General features: G+C 47.8%; 1 protein-coding gene across 1 annotated transcript in view; it reads left to right on the top strand.

The window, feature by feature from the left end:
• Positions 1-24,284, top strand: part of CEP290 (centrosomal protein 290) — a 1,386,965-nt gene that overhangs the window by 538,769 nt on the left and 823,912 nt on the right. The window contains exon 26 of the mRNA XM_086918001.1: positions 5,443-5,554. Coding sequence (XP_086774127.1) covers positions 5,443-5,554 — 112 coding nt within the window. The remainder of the gene's footprint in view (positions 1-5,442; positions 5,555-24,284) is intronic.

The following is a 24,284-nucleotide window of genomic DNA, read 5'->3' as shown; positions in this document are numbered from 1 at the left end:
TTGAGGAGTCTTCTGAAGGCGAGTAGGTCTTGGGTCTGCCGTGGGTGGGTAGGGAGGGTGTTTCAGGTCTTGGCGGCGAGGTAGGAGAAGGATCTGCCGCTGGAGGTTGTTCGTTGGATGCGGGGAACAGCGGCGAAGGCGAGGCTGGCGGAGCGGAGCTGGCAGGTGGGGGTGTAGAAACTGAGTCTGCTGTTCAGGTAGGCTGTTCCGGCGTTGTGGAGTGCTTTGTGTGCGTGGGTGAGGAGCTTGAAGGTCATCCTCTTGTCGACGGGGAGCCAGTGTAGGTCTCTCAGGTGGGGGGTGATGTGGCTGCGGTGGGGGACGTTCACGATCATTCGGGCGGAGGCGTTTTGATTGCGTTGTAGTCGTCATAGGTGTTTGGCTGGGATCCCTGCGTAGAGTGCGTTGCCGTAGTCCAGTTTGCTGCTGACGAGGGCCTGTGTCACTGTTCTTCTTATTTCGGTCGGGATCAACTTGTAGATCCTGCGGAGCATGCGGAGGGTGTTGTAGCAGGAGGAGGAGACAGCGTTGACCTGTTTAGACATGGAGAGGGGGGAGTCGAGGATGAATCCTAGGTTGCGTGCATGGTCAGTGGGTGTCAATGCTGTTCCCAGTGTGGTCGGCCACCAGGAGTCGTCCCAGGCTGAGGGTGTGAGTCCGAGGATGACTACCTCCGTCTTGTCCGAGTTCAGCTTCAGACAGCTGTTCCTCATCCAGTCGGCGACGGCCTTCATTTCCTAGTGGAGGTTGGTTTTGGCGGTGTGCGGGTCCTTGGTGAGAAAGAGGATGAGCTGGGTGTCGTCAGAGTAGGAGATGATATTGAGGTCGTGTTGGCGGGCCACTTGTGCGATGGGGGCCATGTAGACGTTGAACAGCGTCGGGCTAAGCCTTCGGGGACGCCACAGATGATATTGGTGGCCTCGGATCGGAAGGGCGGGAGGCGGACACTCTGGGTTCTGCCAGAGAGGAAGGACTTTGTCCAGTCAAGAGCCTTCTCTTGGATTCCGGCTTCTAGGAGGCGTGTCTTTAGCGTGCGATGGCAGACCGTCTCGAAGGCGGCTGACAGGTCCAGGAGGATGAGGGCTGTTTCGCCGTTGTCTAGTTGGCGCCTGATGTCGTCTGTGGCGGCGATGAGAGCTGTCTCGGTGCTGTGGTTTCGTCTGAACCCAGACTGGGACGGATTCAAGATGTTGTCGTCTTCCAGGTGGCGGGCCAGTTGCATGTTGACAATTTTCTCGATGACCTTTGCAGGGAACGGGAGCAGGGAGATGGGCCGGAAGTTCTTAAGGTCCTTGGGGTCCGCCTTGGGCTTCTTGAGGAGGACGTTGATTTCGGCTTGTTTCCAGCTTTCCAGGAGATGTTGATGACTTCCGTAGTTGGGGTGCGATTGCAGCGTCTGCTTTGTTGAATACGTGGTGTGGGCACGGGTCTGACGGAGATCCTGAGTGGATGGAGTTCATGACCTTGCGTGTCTCGTCGTCATTGACGTTGGACCAAGAGGTCAGGCGGTTGGCGCTGGTGGTGTTCACAGGGGACGTGGGGTCTGGCGTAGTCGGGGCAGTCATGGTGTTGAAGCTGTCATGGATGTCAGCGATCTTGCGGTGGAAGAAGATGGCCAGTGAGTTGCACAGTTCTTGTGAGGGCGGTCTGTTATTGGCACTGGGGTTGGAGAGTTCCTTTACGATGCTGAAAAGCTCTTTGCTGTCGTGTGCGTTGTTATCCAGGCTGTCTTTGAAGGAGGATCTCTTGGCTAATCTGATGAGGTGGTGATGTCTGCGGGTGGCGTCCTTGTGGGCTGCGTGGTTGTTCGGAGTGCGTTTGTGGAGCCATATTGTCTCCAGTTTCCGGCATGCGCGTTTGGAGGTCTGCATCTCGTCAGTGAACCAGGTGGCTCTCTTGCTAGCGTGGTTGTTGGAGGGTTTCTTGAGTGGGACGAGGGTGTTGGCGCAGTCGTCGATCCACTGTCTGAGGTTGCGGGCTGTGGTGTCTGGGTTGGTGGAGTCGGTGGGTGGGTTTTGGGTGAGGGTGGTGATCAGCTGGTCTTCGGTGACTTTGCTCCAGAAGCGGCGAGGTAGCTGTTGGGTGCGGTGGCGCGTGGTTGCTTTATTGAAGGTAAAATGGATGCAGCGGTGGTCGGTCCAGTGGAGTTCGGTGGTGTGGTCGAAGGTGACGTGAGTGCCTGTGGAGAAGACGGGGTCCAGCGTGTGGCCAGCGGCGTGGGTGGGTGCGGTGACGAGTTGTCTGAGGCCGAGGTTGGCGATCAGGGTTGCGGAGTTGGCGTCGTTTTTGTTCTCGAGGTGGAAATTCAGTTCCACGAGGAGGATGTAGTCCATGGAGTCGAGTGCGTGGGTGCTGGCGAGGTCGGCGATGGAGTCGCTGAATTTAGCTCAGGGTCCGGGGGGGTCTGTAGATGAGTGTTCCTCTGAGGGTGGTGTTGGGGTCTGTGTGGATCCGGAAGTACAGGTGTTCGGCGGTGTTGAGGGTGTCGTCTGTGTGGGTGGCGACCTTTAGTGTGGACTTGTGGACGATGGCTATTCCTTCTCCGATTCCGTTGGCGCGATCCCAGCTCGTGATCTTGTAGCCGTCCGGGATGGCTATGGCGATGTCGGGCGCCGAGGAGTCGTTCCACCAGGTCTCAGTCAGGAAGGCCATGCTTCGGGCGAACGTGTCGAGCAGATCCCATAGCTCGACGGCGTGTTTGCGTGCGGAGCGGGTGTTGAGGAGTATGCAGCGGAGGTGGTTGGGTCCAGTCCTTGGAGGTTTGGTGGCTCTGTCGCAGGTGAAGCTGTAGGTGTGGCTTAGAAGCAGGTGTGGTTTCAGCCGGCGTTGAGTACGTAGAGGCTGCTGGCGTCGTAGCGGAGTCTGGTGTTGTGGCGTTCACGGGGTCCAGGGGTTCTGGTGCTGGCCGCGGACGGACGCCGACGGGCGCGCCTTCGGCCCGCCAGCGGCGCGGCCGCTGCGCGGCCTCCATAAGAGAGCGAGAGGGAGGGAGTAGCAGCTGGGAGGCGGGAGTGGGGTGCCCAATGGGGAGCAGGGGGGCAGGGCCGCCGGGACGCATCGGCGGGAAACGGCGGGAAAACAGGCGGACGGTAGGGAGCAGGTACGAAGCAGCTGGTGGCCGTGTGGTGGCGTGGGGAGCGACCTACCTGCGAGCAGGGTCAGAATCGATTGAGAGAGAAGATATAAAGTTGTTTGTGATCTCATTATTGAAAGTTACAATCTCTGAGGGTCTCCCAAATGTGGACTTAAAAAGCGAAATTCAGAGGGTACATAGAGACCCCTTTAAAAGAAATCCGGGAAGGCAGAACCCACTGAAGATATTGGTGAATTTTCTTTCATATTCGGTTAAAGAACAGATTCTATCTGCAGCCTTAAAAGCGGGGCTATATCTTCTCCTTTTACTGATATTTCTCCATTCACTTTCTCCATCAGGTCTGATATTTCACACATAACAGCCGAAAGACAGTGGAAGTTGGGAAAGAGACTGGTAGAGTTAAATAGTCTTGAGGCAAAGGCTCAACTAAGATTCCCAACTACACTGCGAGTCATTTGGAATAACCATATGCACATGATTCAGACCACTAATGAAGCAGATACACTCATATCTAAGATCCAGCTTGAGAAACAGGGGGGGGGGGATGTAGGGGATACTAGCTATTATGAGAGTTTGTTTCCCCATCGCATGGATTTACTAGTTTTTATGTATATTCACAGAGCCTGGAGGGAGGGTGGGTCCGAATAGGTATGGACCTATTGGAAGGTAGGGTTCCTCAAGGCGGTAGGGGGTGGGGGGCACGGGGATTTGGGGTGGAATGGAGGGGCTTGGGCCACACAGAGGGTGGCACAGGGTGGTAGCAAAATAGGTAAAAACAAATTCCTCATCTCACCAATTAAATGATTCCCTTATGATTAGGTTAACTATAGAACAACTCCATCATCTAGATAAGACGCACTTAAGATGTGTAAGGATAAAATGAAGGGGGGGTCGGAATATCCAATTAATTTCTTGGAACCTGAATGGTCTGAGATGTCCAAGGAGGCAAAGATTAATATTTAAATATTTAGAGCGGTCTCCTGCGCACGTATGTTTGCTGCAGGAAACTCATCTGAATAGGACAGAGTCTGAATCAGTTTTTTCAAAAATTCCTTGGCTTCAATGTTTTTGCTACTCCCACCAAGTAATGAATATTCGTGGGGTTGCTATCTTGGTAAAAATGGGAATCACTTGTACAATAAGTTCGGTCTAGACAGATCAAATAGGCAGATGGATTATTACGCTGTTAGACTTTGAGGGAGAGAAGTTGATCTGTTCTTTTTACCACGGTCCCAATACGGATGATTCATCTTTTCTAGTCAAACTGCAGGATATGTTAATTATGGTTAATCCCTCAATTATTATAGGTAGGGATTTTAATATTCGACTCGACCCAGTGAAGGACAGTTCCAATGTCAGTCGCGTTAATGGGACTCCGAGACCTCCATGGTTATGAAAAATTTACTATCAAACATCAACCTAGTTGATTTATGGAGAGCAAAGATGGGGGATGCGGATGGATTTACGTTTTATTCTAAAAGAACCATCACTCTTCCAGAATTGATTACGCTCTGGTAAATAGAGAGAATATAGAGAATGTCATCAGTATATCTGTATCCCTAAGTCATCTATCTGACCATGCACCCCTAGTTTTTTTATATTCCACCAAGATAACGCCTCAACAAGTTAGATGGACTGTAAATAGGACAATGCTATTGGACCCTGGTATTAGTCGGGCAATTGAAAAGTCCTCTCTGGAGTTTTTCTTTTTTAGTACGGCTGTTTTAAAAGTTCAAACCTTTCTGTAGTTAGGAAACCCGTGTTGTGAGGTCTTTTTCCTCTCTACAAAAGGTTCTCAACATAGTAAAACTTAATGAGTACTGGAAGCAGTATCTCAGAGGAGCAGGTACAGGTGGAGAAACTCGACCTCACACCTTAACTGGCATTAAACTAAATCCCAGCTCCAGGAGCTTTTGCCAGAGTATGACAAAGAGCATTCTAATGTCATTTTTTCTTCTGTGGAAAAATCTCCAAGCGTTCTCAAACCTCAACACATTTTAGATTAAATTAAATTCAGGCTTCCTGTCAAATAATCTCTAAGCATAGATTCCTATAATTTTTCAGGCTGACTGCACAGCCAGTCCCCTAATTATTTTGTACATTTTAAAGTTTGTAATAAAGTGCAGCCACTGCTACAAAAATTAAGTATGTATCACGTTTGCAGAGCGACAAAGTCCAGAGCCTTCCTGAGGAAAGGAGGCTTCATATAGTAGTTTCCTATTTCATTGGATTGTCCCCATTGGTATTCGTTACTCTGGTTGTAATGATGGAAAATCTAGTATCAGGTTTGCACAGAAGTGACGCCCACTTACTTCCACGCTATCATGGTCATTGTTTTCTGTTTGCAGAGTGAAAACATGTCTATAAAGAAACAAGTTGAGTCTTCAAATAAAGAACTTGAAATTGCCAAGGAAAAACTGCACACTCTAGAGCAAGCTTGGGAGTACTATTCAAAAGTGGGTAAGTGAACCTCGAAAAAGTAACAGTATTCTTAGTAATGAAAGCTTTTTGAAGGGGAATGGGATTTCCGTTTGTTATTATTAAAGTAGTTTCTTTTGTGGGTTCTATTTTATATTTCCAGAGACACATCCAGCCCTGTCATGTTTTCTGTTTTCTAAGGACTGCTATCAATCGTGTATTACCTCTAATTTTTGTATATCTAAATATGTTTCTCAGGTTACATTGATTAGTGATTTATAAACCCTCACATGATACTTAATTCCCCATCTTATTGCGTGTTCCCCTTGTTTTTCACCATTTGAAGGGAGTTTATAAGTCAAATTGAAAGTGGTGATTCACATGAGGTATTTAACTGGCCCATTGACGACTACTGAAGTTCCACATTTACGGCTACAGACCATCTGCATTATTTCCCCTCTCTATAGCTTCACTGCCATTCTGAGTCACTGTTTGGTGCCTCAGTGATAGTTCCTGCTGATAGTTTGCCTCAACAAGCCTCATTTTTTAAATTTTTTCCTAAATATTGTAGTCAAGAAAGAAAAACGTGTAGACGTGATATGTTTTAAAGCATGCTATGACTTTTTATGTGAAAAAGTCTCTGCACCAATAAAAATCAGTAAAAGGATTATATTCTATGTCCGTTTGTTTTCACCTTGTGTGATGACAAGGAAGTTATCCTAGCTAGTCAGAGAAGCAGATAAGCAGCGTGTTCTTGGATGGGAGCTCTTTGCTGTTGGTTTGCCTTGTACTTGCTTGCCTTCTTTATAATAACTTTTTTGAGCAATAGTTTTTATTCTGATTTGTAACATAAACAACAGTAAATTTATTTATAATGGATACTTCTTCCTGCATATTTGTCACCCTATTGAATATGTTTCAGCGCCAAACTGTATCCAGAACATTTTTATAGCTCTCCCAGACCAGCAGGGGACGCTGCGTCTACCTCGTTGTCTGAACTGCTCAGGCACGGACGTCAGTTACATTTTTCCGCTCCATTGAACGTGGTTAAGGGCTGCTTGTTGGGGTTTTCTTTAACTTTTGCCAAACCTCTTCTAGGCATGCCAACATCAAAGAAACCGATCTTAAAAGTCTGTTGCATTTGCTATGGATGGTTATTCATTTCAGACTCCCATAAGGTCTGTCGGTGTTGCTTGGGATTGAAGCACAACTTGAGGTTGTATGACAGATGCGAGCTTATGCACCTAAAGGCCATTAAGTACTCCAAGCTCAAACTTTTTAAGGGCTGAGATGAGCGTCTGACTCAACGCTGATCGAGATCACCCTCTAAGTAGCATTCCTGTCATTTGTAGAAATTGAGAAGACTTAGAAGCAATATAAGAAGAGGAAGCACAATGACAACTGCGCTCGACATTGATTAAAGTTCAGAGATAGGTCCCCTTAACGCATTTTGCCTCCTGCATAGTACTTTGCGGAGCCGGACCTCATAGGCATCATTCCACCCAAGGAGCTTTCTCAGGTGGTGCCACTTACTATGAGGTCCATCATGGGTCCCATTCTGAGCAGACCCGGCTCAGTTCCTCATCGCCATACTGGCACTGTTCACACCAGCTGTGGTCCCCTCTGGTGCACCTTCGATTCTCATCCATCTGTTTGGATCTCTGTTTGGGTTTTCACTCAGCAGTTCCACCCTCTGCACATTTGACCCCAAGGTTCCCGCTCAGCGAATGCTCTACCGCCAGCTGAACAACTTGATCCATTCCGGCTTCGGCCTCTTTACCAGTGATACTTCCACCATTCCTTCTTAGCAACATCCTAGGTTCTTCCACAGTCTGGAAGAAAGGCTCAGAGATTGACAGAGGAGGCCATCACAGAGAACCTTCACTGACTGAACCTGTATTTATCCAATGCTGTTGGCTATTAATGGAGGACACTTTCTGCGGCTGGAAGCAGAAGACTGTATGATGTCACTCGACTTGCGAAACCGCGTATTTCCACATTGCAACACTGCATTTGCATATGATGTACCTCCGTTTTGTAACAGGATGCACTCACTACCAGTTCACTGTCCTCCCGTTTGGACTAACATAGGCATCTTGGGTCTTCACCAATCTGATGATGATGATTGTAGTGCAGCTTAGAAGGTCAGGGATCTCTGTGTTCTCTTACCTGGATGATTGACTGCTCAAGGCCAGTTCTCTGCTGTTGGTGTTGGACCACCTGCAAGTAACGATATCCCTGCTGTTTGACTTGAGCATTACCATCAACGTGCCTCAGTGTCAATAGAGGCCTCTCAGGTCGTCGTGTTCATAGGGCCAGTAGCGAACAGAACATCCCTGAGGGTCTTTTCTCCTTTCCAATAGATCCAGGACATACAGGATAAGATTCCAATGTTTTGTGAATGGATCCAGTTTCAGTCCAGATGGTTCTTTGCCTGCTAGGTCTGATGGCTTCCTACATCCTGCTGGTCACGTATGCAAATTGGTGCACAAGGGCTCTCCAGTGGTGCCTTCATCAGCAATGGTTCCAGCATAGGGGAGATCTGTTGGACACCATGATGATATCTCTGGATACTGTGGTAGATCTAGGTGGGTATGCGGTGGAGGAGCACTTGTCATAAGGAGCGTCCTTTTACACACCAATAGCAGTGGCCACAATCGGAGGTGGATGCACCTTCCCTCTGATGAGGTGCACATCTGGAGGAACTGGAGATCAGAGATTTTGGTGTCCAGAAGAACAGATGCTTCCCATTAACCTGCTGGAAATGCAGGAAACTTAGTTAGCCCTGAAAACCTTCCTCCCTTCCCTTCACAGTCGGTCTGTTCAGATCTTGTCAGACCATACAACCGCGATGTGGTATGTCAACAAGCAGGGATGAACAGGGTCTCACCATACCTGTCTGGAAGCTTTTAGGCTCTGGCTTGAGCATACCTGTATGGAAACCGGCTCGCTATGTCGCACCAGGGCTGATGATCTCAGTTGACATCATCTTCCCGAAAACTAGTGGCATATCCATCTCAAGAAGTTCTAGACCATCTTTGTCCCGTAGAGTACCCCTCAGCTGAATGTTTTCGTTACATACAAGAATGCTAATTTCCCACAGTTTCTATTGCAGGGAGACATTACTGGGTGCATGTTTCAGTTGAGGTTTAGTTTCCCACTTTATTACATGTTTCCTTCCATACTCTTGGTTCCTTGGGTCTTGAGGAACATTTGCCAAAACCTGCCCCAAATCATTCTGATTGCCCTGCAGTAGCCAAAAAGAGTGTTGTGCACTTTCATCCTGAGACACACCCTGTGTCCTCCTCTGTGTATATCTTGCAGGCAGGACCTCCTATCTCAGTCAGAGGGACAGATTCTGTATCCCACTCTCCAGAGCCTCTACCTTCATACCTGGAGATTAAGTGGGGCCACTCCTTCCTGCTGCTGTTGGAGGTTGCTTCACAGCACATTGTTGGTTGGTTGACCCTCCACAAAATCAGTCTACTCTGGAAATTGGAATTGGTTTGTTGAATGTTGTGCTGAATAGAATGTAAACCCTTAGAAAGCATGCCTGGCTGAGCTAGTCTATTTTGCTAGGTCCTTGCCCAGAAAGGATATTCAGTAGGCACTGTTTAGGGATCCATCTGGGTTTATTATCTGCTTTCCATATCAGCCATCCTTATTCAACTCGCCCATCATGGTAGGGTTCTTGAAGGGACTTATTCTCCCACCTACTGCATATGTTATGCCCCTATGGGGTTAGAATCTTTTTTACCTTTTTGATGGGAGCACTGTTTGTGCCCCTTCACAGATGCCAGTGATGTCTTCTTACTTTTGAAACTGTGTTTTATTATGGCCATTGCCTTCGCAAAATGCGCAGTGAGCTGCAATCACTGCATTCGACCTCCTTTCACATGCTTCTATCCAGATAAACTTGTCCTAAGGACCAAATCAGATTTCCTGCCTAATGTGGTGAGGACCCCTTTTCATCTGTGGCAGTCCAATAATCTTCCTACTCTTTATCTTTTGCTGCATCTCACTAAAGCAGAGCAGAGATGATACTGTCTGGATCCTTACAGGACGATCAGTTACTATGATGATCGCTCAGAGATCTGGTTTGACTACCAGTTCTTCATGGAGTATGTAGGCAATACAAACAGTGCAGCTGTTTAAAAGAGGGCTTTATCACTCTGGATCATTCTGTGCATCATAATGTACTCTTTACTTGCCAACACATCCCACCCCTCTGGAATCCACACCAGAAGTACGTTTTCCTCTTCAGCGCTGGCCATAGGGTTTCCAGTGACCGAGCTTTATAGTGCAGGTATCTGGGCATCTCTTAACTCTTTGCTAACTTTTACTGCTTGTATTCAGAAGTGAGAAGGGATGTTTATTTCACACTTTCTATGCTCCAGGATTTACTTGTCCGATTATTCCTTCAGACCTCCCGTTTGGAAACGGATGCTGCTCTTGATTCGGTTCAATGGGTCAGGACTCTGCAGGTAGAAGTATTCATCAGAAGAAAGTTACGTGTGATTGATACTTCTAACCTCAGATTCCTCACCTTAGAATAACCCGAAGTGCCAGATTGGATCCAGAAACTCACATAGCCGTGCCTCCCCATTCCTGTTCGTAGCAACATGCAGCTTCGCATTGATTTTGTTTTGTGTGTTCGATTGGTACCTAGTATACGCAATACACCTGTGCTCTGATGTCTTTTCCTTTCTTTCTGTGCCCAGGAATGTGATCCAGAGTTCCACGCCACCTTTTCTTTAGTGGTTGACGAGATTTTGTTTCTTCAAAAACTTTAACCAGTGTACAAGTGAACTATATCCCCTCAAAAAGCTACAGGATATAAACTATGCAGGACTGTTGCAAACAAATCTCTGACAAACCTGCACAAGGCATACCTTTGGTGTTTGGGATCAGGACACAACTCCAAGTCATGTGAGAAATGTGCCCTTATGATTCCAAAGATGATACAGGAACATGAAGCACAACAGGTCCTCATCACGGTCAAAATCTTCAGTTAAGTTCAAATCAAAGTGGAGCAAGAAACACAAGAAAGTAAAGTGGGACTTGTCCCCATCCTGCTACAACAGAGAAATTGAGAGGACGTCAACGTTCCACTTGGTCTCGCTCCTGATCCACTGAGGAGCCAATTGCACAATTGGTCCCATAGTTTCCAGGGTCATCCGTGTGGGAAGAGGATTGAAAGGCCTGCTTTAGGGTTGACATATAGGTTTTGAGTGCAGTGACCTTAGATATAGGTAAACCTATATCTTTCGGAAGTGATGCTAGCACCAGCTTACAAAGGCTGCAATGGCATGCCTGTAGTTACATTTTGAGTGGTCCCTCATGGGTGGCATAATGCATGCATCAACCCATGGGGACCCCTGGTGTACCTCTGCCCTGGGTACTTCAGTACCCAATACCATATGCTAGGGACTGATTAGGTTACACCAGTATCCAATCTGGGTTGTACCTAAGTACTTACCATACACATTTAGGGGAGAAAGCACAGATACTGGGGTCCTGATTAGCAGGATCCCAGTCAGACTAGTCAGAAACAGCATATCACCAGGCTAAAAGTGAGGGTAACCATAAAAGCAGATCCTACATTCCCACAATGCGCAACACTGTAACAAATCAAGGTTTTTAGGGAGGCCATGTTGTACATTGTTGGTACACTTACGGTTCACTCTGGTGCGCCTTTGGTCCCACGGAATCCCCAGGGGCATTCAGTCAGGTTATTGCCAGCAAATCCATTCTTGGTGCCATCAGTGTGTCTCAAACCCACTTTGGTTTCTGCTTCAGCTTTGGTGCAGGCTTGCATTCCGATGTCAAAAGCTGCACTGGTCCCTTCAACTTCATGGCAAGCCCCAATGCCAGTGGCACCAGGTCCTCAACCAATAGTGCCATCAGACTGAGCTGAACTAGTCCTGAGTTGGCTGAGGTCACATTCTGAATCCACTTTCAGACCCGGTCCTCATACAGTCAGATTCAGCTAGAACACTGCTTTTGCCATGGAGCCACTCTCAAGTGCTGTGTTATGATTCCAAATCCACCCTGATGTCCAGGGATATGCTAAATCTGAGGAATCTGCAGTTAGGTAGAGTATCCACTATAAAGAGCATTACCATCTTTCTGGTGGATGCTCCGCCAACCTGTAGATTCTTTGCCTATCTCACCCACTTCCTTTTTCAGACAAATGGGGATTTGCCATAGTTTTAAAAAGTTACAATCTAGTTCTTGCACTGCACTGTCACAGTTGATCTGTTGTTTCTTCATTTGTGACATCAGAGTGCCAGAGTGGGTGCCACACGGTTTCAGTGACATCATGCCTTTGCAGTTTGTGGCACTGAAGTAGACCAAGTGCCATCAAGTGTCATAGCTATGAAAAGTTTCCATATCCAGTCTGCCGCCTGGAGATATGCAGCAGGTGCGGTATCTCCCCCTTAGATACAGCATACACCAGAAAGTTACCAAAGATATGTGGCTTTTTCATTATTAGTTTGCAATTTCAAGGCATATTCTTATTATTAGTCACTGTGATGGCCACCCTTTTCTAGAGACATGGCAATTTGGGAACTGAAGGCCGTCGGAGACATAGGCTTCTGTCATGTCTGTCCCTCGATGGCAGAACGGAGGCTGTAGATACTTACGTGATATGCATCCAGGGGAACAATTACTCACTTATAGGAAGCTCAGGATGCCTTCAACTTGGTCCACAGTCAATTTCTATAATACACCCAGATCACACAAATGGCAAGCAAGATCTGGAGGGGCTTCCTGCAGGCACTGCGATGATCTGAGACTACACAGGTGCGTCCTAGTAAGGGTGAGGAGGGACATCTAGTGTCCTTAAGCTGGGATGGGATGGGGCAGTGAGATAAATAACGGTGATGGATCAAGCCCTGATCTTTGGACTGGGTAAGAGTGGTCTGTTTAACTCAGACACTCTGTTCATCACCACCCCCTTTTCTAAATCGTTTTTGGCCACTATAGGTGTGGCAGGGTATACTCAGACATGAGTCCCTTTCTCACTGCTCCATCAGGATTCAAGCAAGCCGGGCCGAAGAAGGCTGAAATGCCAGAAACCGGTCCCCGGTAGCTTGTCTCCTTTCTGGTGAAGAATTGGCTTGGTAGTTTAGTCTGCCCTGTTCCCATGATGCACTGGGCCAGGGACAGACTGATTTGCATATAGCCAGGTTCTGAGCTGGGATGGGGCAGTGAGATAAATAACGGTGATGGATCAAGCCCTGATCTTTGGACTGGGTAAGAGTGGTCTGTTTAACTCAGACACTCTGTTCATCACCACCCCCTTTTCTAAATCGTTTTTGGCCACTATAGGTGTGGCAGGGTATACTCAGACATGAGTCCCTTTCTCACTGCTCCATCAGGATTCAAGCAAGCCGGGCCGAAGAAGGCTGAAATGCCAGAAACCGGTCCCCGGTAGCTTGTCTCCTTTCTGGTGAAGAATTGGCTTGGTAGTTTAGTCTGCCCTGTTCCCATGATGCACTGGGCCAGGGACAGACTGATTTGCATATAGCCAGGTTCTGAGCTGGGATGGGGCAGTGAGATAAATAACGGTGATGGATCAAGCCCTGATCTTTGGACTGGGTAAGAGTGGTCTGTTTAACTCAGACACTCTGTTCATCACCACCCCCTTTTCTAAATCGTTTTTGGCCACTATAGGTGTGGCAGGGTATACTCAGACATGAGTCCCTTTCTCACTGCTCCATCAGGATTCAAGCAAGCCGGGCCGAAGAAGGCTGAAATGCCAGAAACCGGTCCCCGGTAGCTTGTCTCCTTTCTGGTGAAGAATTGGCTTGGTAGTTTAGTCTGCCCTGTTCCCATGATGCACTGGGCCAGGGACAGACTGATTTGCATATAGCCAGGTTCTGAGCTGGGATGGGGCAGTGAGATAAATAACGGTGATGGATCAAGCCCTGATCTTTGGACTGGGTAAGAGTGGTCTGTTTAACTCAGACACTCTGTTCATCACCACCCCCTTTTCTAAATCGTTTTTGGCCACTATAGGTGTGGCAGGGTATACTCAGACATGAGTCCCTTTCTCACTGCTCCATCAGGATTCAAGCAAGCCGGGCCGAAGAAGGCTGAAATGCCAGAAACCGGTCCCCGGTAGCTTGTCTCCTTTCTGGTGAAGAATTGGCTTGGTAGTTTAGTCTGCCCTGTTCCCATGATGCACTGGGCCAGGGACAGACTGATTTGCATATAGCCAGGTTCTGAGCTGGGATGGGGCAGTGAGATAAATAACGGTGATGGATCAAGCCCTGATCTTTGGACTGGGTAAGAGTGGTCTGTTTAACTCAGACACTCTGTTCATCACCACCCCCTTTTCTAAATCGTTTTTGGCCACTATAGGTGTGGCAGGGTATACTCAGACATGAGTCCCTTTCTCACTGCTCCATCAGGATTCAAGCAAGCCGGGCCGAAGAAGGCTGAAATGCCAGAAACCGGTCCCCGGTAGCTTGTCTCCTTTCTGGTGAAGAATTGGCTTGGTAGTTTAGTCTGCCCTGTTCCCATGATGCACTGGGCCAGGGACAGACTGATTTGCATATAGCCAGGTTCTGAGCTGGGATGGGGCAGTGAGATAAATAACGGTGATGGATCAAGCCCTGATCTTTGGACTGGGTAAGAGTGGTCTGTTTAACTCAGACACTCTGTTCATCACCACCCCCTTTTCTAAATCGTTTTTGGCCACTATAGGTGTGGCAGGGTATACTCAGACATGAGTCCCTTTCTCACTGCTCCATCAGGATTCAAGCAAGCCGGGCCGAAGAAGGCTGAAATGCCAGAAACCGGTCCCCGGCAGCTTGTCTCCTTTCTGGTGAAGAATTGGCTTGGTAGTTTAGTCTGCCCTGTTCCCATGATGCACTGGGCCAGGGACAGACTGATTTGCATATAGCCAGGTTCTGAGCTGGGATGGGGCAGTGAGATAAATAACGGTGATGGATCAAGCCCTGATCTTTGGACTGGGTAAGAGTGGTCTGTTTAACTCAGACACTCTGTTCATCACCACCCCCTTTTCTAAATCGTTTTTGGCCACTATAGGTGTGGCAGGGTATACTCAGACATGAGTCCCTTTCTCACTGCTCCATCAGGATTCAAGCAAGCCGGGCCGAAGAAGGCTGAAATGCCAGAAACCGGTCCCCGGTAGCTTGTCTCCTTTCTGGTGAAGAATTGGCTTGGTAGTTTAGTCTGCCCTGTTCCCATGATGCACTGGACCAGGGACAGACTGATTTGCATATAGCCAGGTTCTGAGCTGGGATGGGGCAGTGAGATAAATAACGGTGATGGATCAAGCCCTGATCTTTGGACTGGGTAAGAGTGGTCTGTTTAACTCAGACACTCTGTTCATCACCACCCCCTTTTCTAAATCGTTTTTGGCCACTATAGGTGTGGCAGGGTATACTCAGACATGAGTCCCTTTCTCACTGCTCCATCAGGATTCAAGCAAGCCGGGCCGAAGAAGGCTGAAATGCCAGAAACCGGTCCCCGGTAGCTTGTCTCCTTTCTGGTGAAGAATTGGCTTGGTAGTTTAGTCTGCCCTGTTCCCATGATGCACTGGGCCAGGGACAGACTGATTTGCATATAGCCAGGTTCTGAGCTGGGATGGGGCAGTGAGATAAATAACGGTGATGGATCAAGCCCTGATCTTTGGACTGGGTAAGAGTGGTCTGTTTAACTCAGACACTCTGTTCATCACCACCCCCTTTTCTAAATCGTTTTTGGCCACTATAGGTGTGGCAGGGTATACTCAGACATGAGTCCCTTTCTCACTGCTCCATCAGGATTCAAGCAAGCCGGGCCGAAGAAGGCTGAAATGCCAGAAACCGGTCCCCGGTAGCTTGTCTCCTTTCTGGTGAAGAATTGGCTTGGTAGTTTAGTCTGCCCTGTTCCCATGATGCACTGGGCCAGGGACAGACTGATTTGCATATAGCCAGGTTCTGAGCTGGGATGGGGCAGTGAGATAAATAACGGTGATGGATCAAGCCCTGATCTTTGGACTGGGTAAGAGTGGACTGTTTAACTCAGACACTCTGTTCATCACCACCCCCTTTTCTAAATCCTTAATGTATTGAGGCATTAAATCGGAGTCGTGGCAGCTAGGGCGGCGGGAAGAAGGAATTGCGGGAACAACTCAGAGATCAGCAGTGGAAACAGAACTGTGCACTGGTTTAGGAGGTCTCTGGGAGTTCTAGTGTTAGATTTGGGGGTCTCTGGTTGACACAGGTAATTACTTGTAACAAGCAGGGACCCTCTCCTCTAGTCAGGATAAGGGTATCACCCTCTTGAAATAACCCCTGCTCACCCTCTAGGTAGCTTGGCGCGAGCAGGCAAGACTTATTTTTAGAGGCGTTATAGGTTAAGCATTTGTGAACACATACAGTAACTCAGGGACAACACCACAAACGGACACCACACTAGGGTTGTATCAAAAATAATTATCTTTTATGTAAAGGCTTAGCACAAGACCAAATAACGTCAGAAATAATCCACAATACTTATTAGAAAAAGAGTTCTTGTTAAAATGCGTATTTTAAATAGTCTGTGTGATTCGTATCTCTCAGTTTGACCCTACGGTGATGAAATGAACCAAACAGAGTCTAAAACGTGCAGCGGACGCTTCTATCTGATGCGCTCAAACACGGAGTCCGAGTCGTACACAGTACCTTAGGTGGGAGAGTTCGTCACGGACGATGCAGTGAATAGCCAAAGCGTTACATGCGGCGATGTCCTTCTTTCGTGGTGCGAGCTATGGCTCGTAGGGGCCCAGAGTTGCGTCACTTGAGGGGACGGTGCTTTGTGCAGTGCAGTTGCTGTTTGTTGAGGCGTATGTGCCGTACCTAGAGAGCGGGCGCCTTTGTAATCCTTTGAGCGCGGTGCGAGGCGGACAGTACGCTGCAGTTGTGCGAGATGTACCCAGCCGCTCTACGCGCTGCAACCTTTCAACAGCGAGGTGCGGTGTGGAGTCCTTCCTTTACGTTGCGAGCTACGGCTCGCGGGGGCCACAAAGTCGCGTTGTTCGGGCCGGACGAGTCCTTCCTTCACGTTGCGAGCTACGGCTCGTGGGGGCCACAAAGTCGCGTTGTTCGGGCGGACAGCTTGGCACGGGGCTTCCCAGTGTAAGCATTGATCATCGCGGCTCCCTGTTTCAGCGCCTCTGGGAAAATGGCGTTCTCAGCAGCTCTCCTCAAGGTGGTTGAAGTCCACTGGTCCTCGGACTTCGTTCAAGGGCAAGCTCACTCACAAGCCCTTGGAGATCTTTAAGCACAAGTTTGGAAGATAAAGTCTTTGTAGTCTTTCTCCTCTCCTTCAGCAGCAAGGCAACCACTGCAGGCCAATCCCCCAGGTCAGGGACAGTATTCCTCTTTACAGCTTTCCCAGTTTCTTCTCAGCGGGCAGAGGTTTCTTCTTGTTAAGCAGGATCTGATTTTTGGGCTTAGGGTCCCAATACTTATACCACAATTCTTGTGTTCTTTCAGGCCAGGGGGCCTTTGCCTAGTTCAGCCCAGTTCTGGAGTATTTTGTTTACATGACTCTGGCTTTTCTTTTCAGTGTGCAGGGCAGAGACATCAGACGCTCCACAGGAGGTGGAGCCAGCATTGTGGTCGAAAGGCACAGCTCTATTCAGAGCCCAGGAGTACTCCTCCCACCCATCTGGATGTAAATCTCTCTATTCAACACCGGGCTGCCCCAGCCTGTCTCCTGGAATTCCCCAGCCCTGTCACTCACAAAAACCAGACAGCAGATACACACCCTAGCAGAGGCGGGCTGAAATGGTTAGGCAAGCAAATACCTACTTTCTAAAAGTGGTATTTACAAACACAGAATATTAAAATAGACTTTACAAAAAGATGTATTTTATTATTCTGAGTTCAGGCATACTAAACTCGAATTTCTACCATGTTCTCTGAGTCTGTTAGGATCATAGAGTGTAATAATTCCAACAGCCCATTCTGGCCTATGGAGAACAGGTAGCCTTGCAATAGTGAAAACGAAAATGGCTGTAATTCACTATTAAGACATGCCACACACATCAGGGCTTGTCCTACTTTATACTTACAATGCACCCTGCCCTTGGGCCTACCATAGGGGTTACTAATATGAAGTTAAGGGAAGGTTTAGGGACTGGCAAGTGGGTGCACTTGCCCAGTCAGCCTGACAGTACCAGACTGCACGCAGGCTCTGCAATGGCAGACCTTAGATACATTTTTACAAGGCTGCTTCTGTGGGTGGCACAGCCAGTGCTGCAAGCCCACTAGCAGCATTTGAAGTTACAAGCCCTGGGCGCACTTGGTGCACTGTACTCGGGTCTGACAGTAAACTAAATAACCCAATCATGGAATCCAATCAATATAGCAATTTACACTGGGAGCACTGTGGCACTAGTTGGCAGTGGCACAGTGCTCTGAGCAGCTAACACCAGCAAAAACACATGAGGCAACAACAACAAAATGGAAGGGAGACCCACGCCAATGGTGCCAGGTCTAACAGCTAGGTTTAAATTAATTTAACCTATGTTCACAGCACATACATCAGGCCCCTCAAGCTCAACAGAATGTATTCAAGACCCTCAACTGCAGATCCCTGCTGTAGACGGAGGAGTTGCGTTCTTACACATGGCATGGCACTGTGATGATATACAGGCCTATTTGCTGCAAGTGGTGGAGTGTATCCGCCTAGCGACTAGATTGCCATTGGATCCTTTTGCCAGACCATGCTTATTGGGTATCATGGGACACCCCAAACAGAGTAAAATGCAACATAAGTTCCTCCAGTTTTTCACTTCTCCTAGTGAAGAGGCGTGTTGCTATGGAATGGCAAGGCACATGGAGGCCCATGGTAGCCGCTGGGTGAAGAATGCTGTTGATTGGGTATTAGCCAGGAGACCCACCTTCAGCTCTCTTGCACGGATGACAAGTTACTTGAGGACCAGGAGAATAGAGGGTCAGTGAAGGTCGGTACCTGACGCTCAGGGGAGGTTCTTAGTTATTCACTGAGTCCCAGGCAGGGGCACTAGGGGTTGCTAGGACACATAAGGGGATTCTAAGGTAGATGTACAGATTAAGGTATAATGTGGTATTAAAGGCATAGTAGGTGAGGCAGAGGGGAGGGAACATGATGTTATACAATTGCTAGAGGGGGCATATACGGGAGGGCTGAGCTGTCATATCGATTCCAATGTCATGGTGAATCCAGCATGTAATTGTCAAAGTCTTTTGTTGTATGTTTCTTATTTGATGTAATATTATAAATAAAGAAATTTAAAAAAAATACATTAGTTAATGCCGATGTATGAGTAGTATTATTTCATCATATTTTCTTTCTCGGATAATTTGTAGTTACAAGCTAGTTCCTCTGTCATAGAATTCTCCTTTCAGTTCAGCAAGTCACTGCCCTTTAACTTCATCAAAATAAGGTTCTTCACTCAACCCCTCCCCTCCACATATTAAACAAGTAGTAGATACAATTCTAGCTATAATTTCTTACTCATGCCATTTTTCTTATGAAACAGCTTTAATACCCATCTTATAGAAGAATCTCACCCCTGTACCTCTCCGTTAGTTGAACTGCAAGCACATGAGTCTTCTGCCCCTTCTTTCGAAAATGTTTGAAAGTGCTGCAAATTCACAGTTGTCCGCATTCGTTGAACAAGAATCCCTCTTCACTGCAGTCTGGGCTTAGTCATAGCACTGAATCTGACCTCTTGGATATGGAGGACGATATTGGAACTATCTGGGATTAAGGTGGCGTGGCTGCCCTGTTCATTCTAGATCTTTCAGCAGCCTCCATCTCTGTGTTGTAGAGTGCTGTTTTCCTTACTGACTCGCACTGGAATCTGTAGGAAGGTATTTAGATCACTGCATTCATTTTTGTCAGATAGAACACGGATGGTCTTTTTTCCACATTTTCAGTACTCCTGCACCCCCTTTTCCTGCACCCCCTTTTCTAGATTGAAGGTTTACCGCCACCCACTGGCGGCTCTTCTGAACAGACCCGGCCGGGCTGCATCAAAATGAAAGTGCTCCCCAGACGGAGAGCTGCCTCAAGGACAAAGGTGTCCATCTTGTATCAGCAAAAGGCAGCTGCCCATCACTTGTGAGGATACGGAGGTTCAGTCAGTTGATTGAATAGTTGGATTATGTGCACCCCTTTTTCTTCAGTATAACGCTCAGGGCTTCGGTCTTGTCTAGAAACATAGGAATTCCCATCCACTTCAGATGCTAACATCTGGGTAGCTCTGAATGTTGATGTCTGGACGAGACACGCGAAGGCGCACCCTGCTCTTTATGCTTCACATTCCTTGCCCCCCCTTGCCTGCTTGAAGAGTGGAATAGAACAGACCACACAAGTGATATATTTCTTAAAGCAAACCACCTAGCCTCTAGGAACAACATGTAACAGTGCTACCCTCTTAAGTAGTAGGCGGCCGCTGTGCTCGGAGGGAGGAATGTCCGCTGATATCCATGCGCCTTATCTGTTCTGCTTGGGAAGGCTTGTGGCGCTTATGATCTCAACATGACCCCTGAATGAGCGGTGAGCGGGATGTTGCATACGGCGATCGGAGGAGCTGCAAACCGTGACCGGAGGAAAGTGGCTGGGACCATCGGCGCAGACACGTCGTCCCCTGGAGGGCGCAATACTTCCAGCTGGCGAGGCGGGGACACAATAAAACGGCCTGGTGTGATCAAAGGGTAATGGGAGCAATTTCGGTACCGGACAGCTAGACCAGGGATAGAAAACGGCAGCAAACCAAAACCCTGCCTGATCATGCCTGACCCTAAAATGGCGGCCAGCACTCAGCTGAAAATTGACCAAACGAGGAGGAATTCAAAGTAAGTGTCTCAGCAATATCAAACACCTCAGAACAGCAAGAGAGATGTAAGGAAGGAGGGAGTCTGTGCCCTCCCCACAGTCCAACAAGCACTGACAGCGTTCAGGCTCAACGTGGGTGCAAAACTGTCTATGTCCTCAGCAAGTTTTCTGAGCTTTGTCCTTGCCTGGCAGTGACTATGGCACCCTCTTGCTCGTAATACAGTCCAGCCTCACCTCGGTTGAAACCAAAATGGACGCCATGAACACGCGCATCGAGACCCTGGCGCACAGAAGCGACCAACATGCGGAGAGGCTAAAAGAAGCCTGGCCAAGCTCAAAAAAACAGTGGTATGCAGTATGTTTTCAGAGCCTACAGGGATACGAGAGACCACAAAGCTGCGATGTAGCCACCCCACACTGTGATTGCTCCTGAAATACTGCCTGTACCTGCCTAAAATGACGGCCGCAACAAACCCTCCTGCGACTCTCCTGACCTTTTCTTACTCCTCCCCCTACCCCCTTCCCCTCTCCACTCTACTCCACTTTCCTGCTACTGACATTTGCCCTCCCCTTTCCTGGCCCTTAGTCCCCACCCAGTTTATCTGTGAATTTTTCCTGCGTCAATTGAGATCTAGCTATTTTGTCTGATGCCCGATGGAGCTACCTGGTTTAGCTATAAGGGAGACAGGCCGGGGATTCCCTCCTTGGACGTCACCTACCCAGTCGGTCTTTAGACAGACTACCTTTCGTCTCTCCTGTCGTCTCTTCCCGCATCCTCCCTCTATTTATGTCTCTCCTTCTCTCCTCTCTCAATGTATTGAGACTGAACTATTTTGTCTGATGACCGATGGAGCTACCTGGTTTAGCTATAGGGGAGATGGACCGTGGTTTGCCGCCTTCGTCGTCACCTACCCAGTCGGTCTTTAGACAGACTTCCTTTTAGTCTCTCCTTGTTGTCTCTTCCCTTACCCTCCCTTTCTCACCTCCCCTGCCCTCTCCACTACTTTTCCTTCTTCTTTCTCTCCTCTCCTAATTGTATTGACTATTTTTTGATGCATTGTGTAATTGTTGATCTTTTTCTGTAACATTGTTGATACTCATGTAAAGCGCTCTGATACCTTCGGGTCTAGCCAGCGCTATATAAAACTCTTTAACTAAATAAAAATAAAATAAATAGATATTGCAGAGTCCCCCAGAACTGCTCTAAAAAATATTGACATCTCTCCATCGGCTTCTCTTATAAGAGACGTATTCTGCAATGTTTCATACTCCGAAAGACACAAATCATTATTATCATTGCTGAACATCACAGCAATAAATTAAACTTTAAACAATGTGTGCCTACCGTGGCTAACTGGATGAGCCTGAATAGTTTAGAATTAAATGGAGACAAATCAGAAATGCCTCTGGGAGACATCCTCTTGTTGGGCATCCTAACTGAGGCTTCCTTCCTCAATCACTGGTAAAGCCTGTCAAACCCATAGGAAGGATCTCTGCCGATCAATTTCTCCTTCACCACACTAATATGTCTCTTTCAGCCATATGCTTCCCTTATATTCACTAAGTGATTAACTAGATCTTTCAGTTGCTCTAATTTTCTTTGCATAAAATACTTGTATGAGCACTCATTTCTTCTCGGGTTTCCTATTCCGGCCCCTTTATCTTGAAGGCACCCTTATTGTAGGAAAGTAGGATCCGTTTTCATGGTTTACCCCTACTTTTTGCTTGTATTATTCTTTTTTTTTTAAACATATCTTTATTAAGACTTCAAGTCATCATAATACACAGGATATAAAGATGCTCCTTTCGGCAGAAGATGGAAACAAAACATTAATCATGACTACTATTTTCCAGTCCATGGTGCATACAGTCATAGAAATATACTTATACGAAAGTTCTGGTTTGCATAATAACCTTTGGTCCCCTGAACAGCAAAGGTGAATAAATCAGGTCTTAACTGCAATGAGAGTGTCTATTTACTATGAACTCGTGCTTATTGAATGATCTATAACACAATCTACTGAATATACAATATTGAACTATCCCCCTACCCTGGCCCACTATTTTACTCCATTACATAATAACAAATTATTTATCATATCGTTACCTTCTGATACAATCATTATTTACAGTGCACAAATAAAGAGAAGGTAGTTCTAATCAATGTTAAGGCTGCATAGAGACATCAGATATCAATCCCAGCCAGGGTGCTAGGTTTAAACACCAAATCCCCACATACCCTGCACTTATCATATATTAAAAGTGTAGTTACTCACTAATTTCTGACTCCGATTCATTCACATATTTTTCCTCGGTAGGAGTTCCACTTCTCCCATACTTTTGCCCATTTTTTGCGGCACCCCCGATGAGTGTAGACTGACTTCTCCGCCACCATTGCCATGTCCATGTCGTTGCACCATTGACTAAGCGTCGGGTTATGTCTAGATCCCCAGCATTGCGCTATATTGCATTTGGCCACTGTCATACCCAACGTCACCCACTCCTGAGCTGTATTGTAGGTTCCCAGATATTGAGAAGGCAAATGGTTTTGGTTCTGGGAGGATTGTGACGGTCGTGACTTGTGAGAGCGATCGCATCTCTCCTCTAGTCTTTTTTTTACTAGTCTGACTGGGATCCTGCTGACCAGGACCCCTGTCACTGTGCTTCCTCCCTAAATTTAACTTGGTAAGTACTATTGTACATCCACAATTGGCTACTAGTGTACCCTTGTAAGTCACTAGCGTATTCTACTAAGGTACCCAGGGCATAGGTACACCACGGGTCTCCCATGTGCTACAGCATGTATTGTGTCACCCATGAGAAACCACTCAAACTGAGACTACAGGCCTGCCATTGCAGCCTGTGTGAGTTGGTACTTGCATCTCTCACAACAGATATAAGTTTCCTTATATCTGAGGTCACTGCACTTAAAACCTATAAGTCACCCCTTTAGCAGGCCATTCAGCCTAAGGGGAGGGTGCTTGGTTAAAAGTGTGAGGGTCCCCTGCGTGAGCAGGACACCCCTACAAACCCCGGCGTATATTCTCCAGGCTTTGTAAGTGCGATCAGCCATTTAAACACATATAGTGGACATCAGTCATTAAGAGATGTCTTCCTATATAGTGGCAGCACCGAACACAGTCATGTTTGGTATCAAACATGTTGGAAGCATACCCCAACACCGATTCCAATGTTGGAAGTATGATCCCATGTGCTGAGGGGCACCCTTGGGGTACTCCCGGTTACAACCTATCAGATAGAGACTACTAGCAGCAGAATCCTTAACATAGAATTATCCCCAGGCGTGACACTGGATCCGGAAAACTTTTATTTGCACAGCATCCCTGAGCGCCGGGGGGGACGGCATCATGCGACTCCGCCCAGGCGTCGTCCGCGTACGTGACGTCAGCGAGGTCACATAAGTCCCACCCTGGCACACCTACGTCAGATTTTTTCCTTTTCCGGTCTATGTTCTAGGCCTGTATGGGCCCCTTTGTCTTTCTCTTCATCTGTGTGGAACAGTGTGCGAATGCCTTCAGGCTTTAAGTCTTGCACGTCTTGTGGACGTCTTATGTTGGCAACGGACCCTCACCTCATTTGTATGTGGTGTTTGGAGGAAGATCACGGCTTCCCTGACTGTGAGGCGTGCCAACAGTTGAAGCTGAAGTACCGGCGGGAGCACCAGATGAAACTGCTCTCAGCGCGTCTCTCCTGGTCAGCTTCCTCCCCTCGTTCAGCTTCGGCGGAAGGTTCTCGAAGAGGCCACTGTCGTCATCCTCATCCTTCTCCTGCGCCACACAAGCATCGCTCCCCGGTGGGTAAATCTTGCAGTTTGTCCCGGAGGGCTGGTTTCCGGCTGGTAAGGGGCATGGGCTCTCCGCTGGTGATGCGGCCCGCACCTCGCCCTCCTATCCACCGTTTCCTGGTGAGGGGGCATCAAGAG

Source organism: Lissotriton vulgaris, chromosome 1_1 (genome assembly GCF_964263255.1).
Source record: "Lissotriton vulgaris chromosome 1_1, aLisVul1.2, whole genome shotgun sequence".
Lineage (NCBI taxonomy): Eukaryota > Metazoa > Chordata > Amphibia > Caudata > Salamandridae > Lissotriton > Lissotriton vulgaris.
This window is presented reverse-complemented; position numbering and strand designations above follow the sequence as displayed.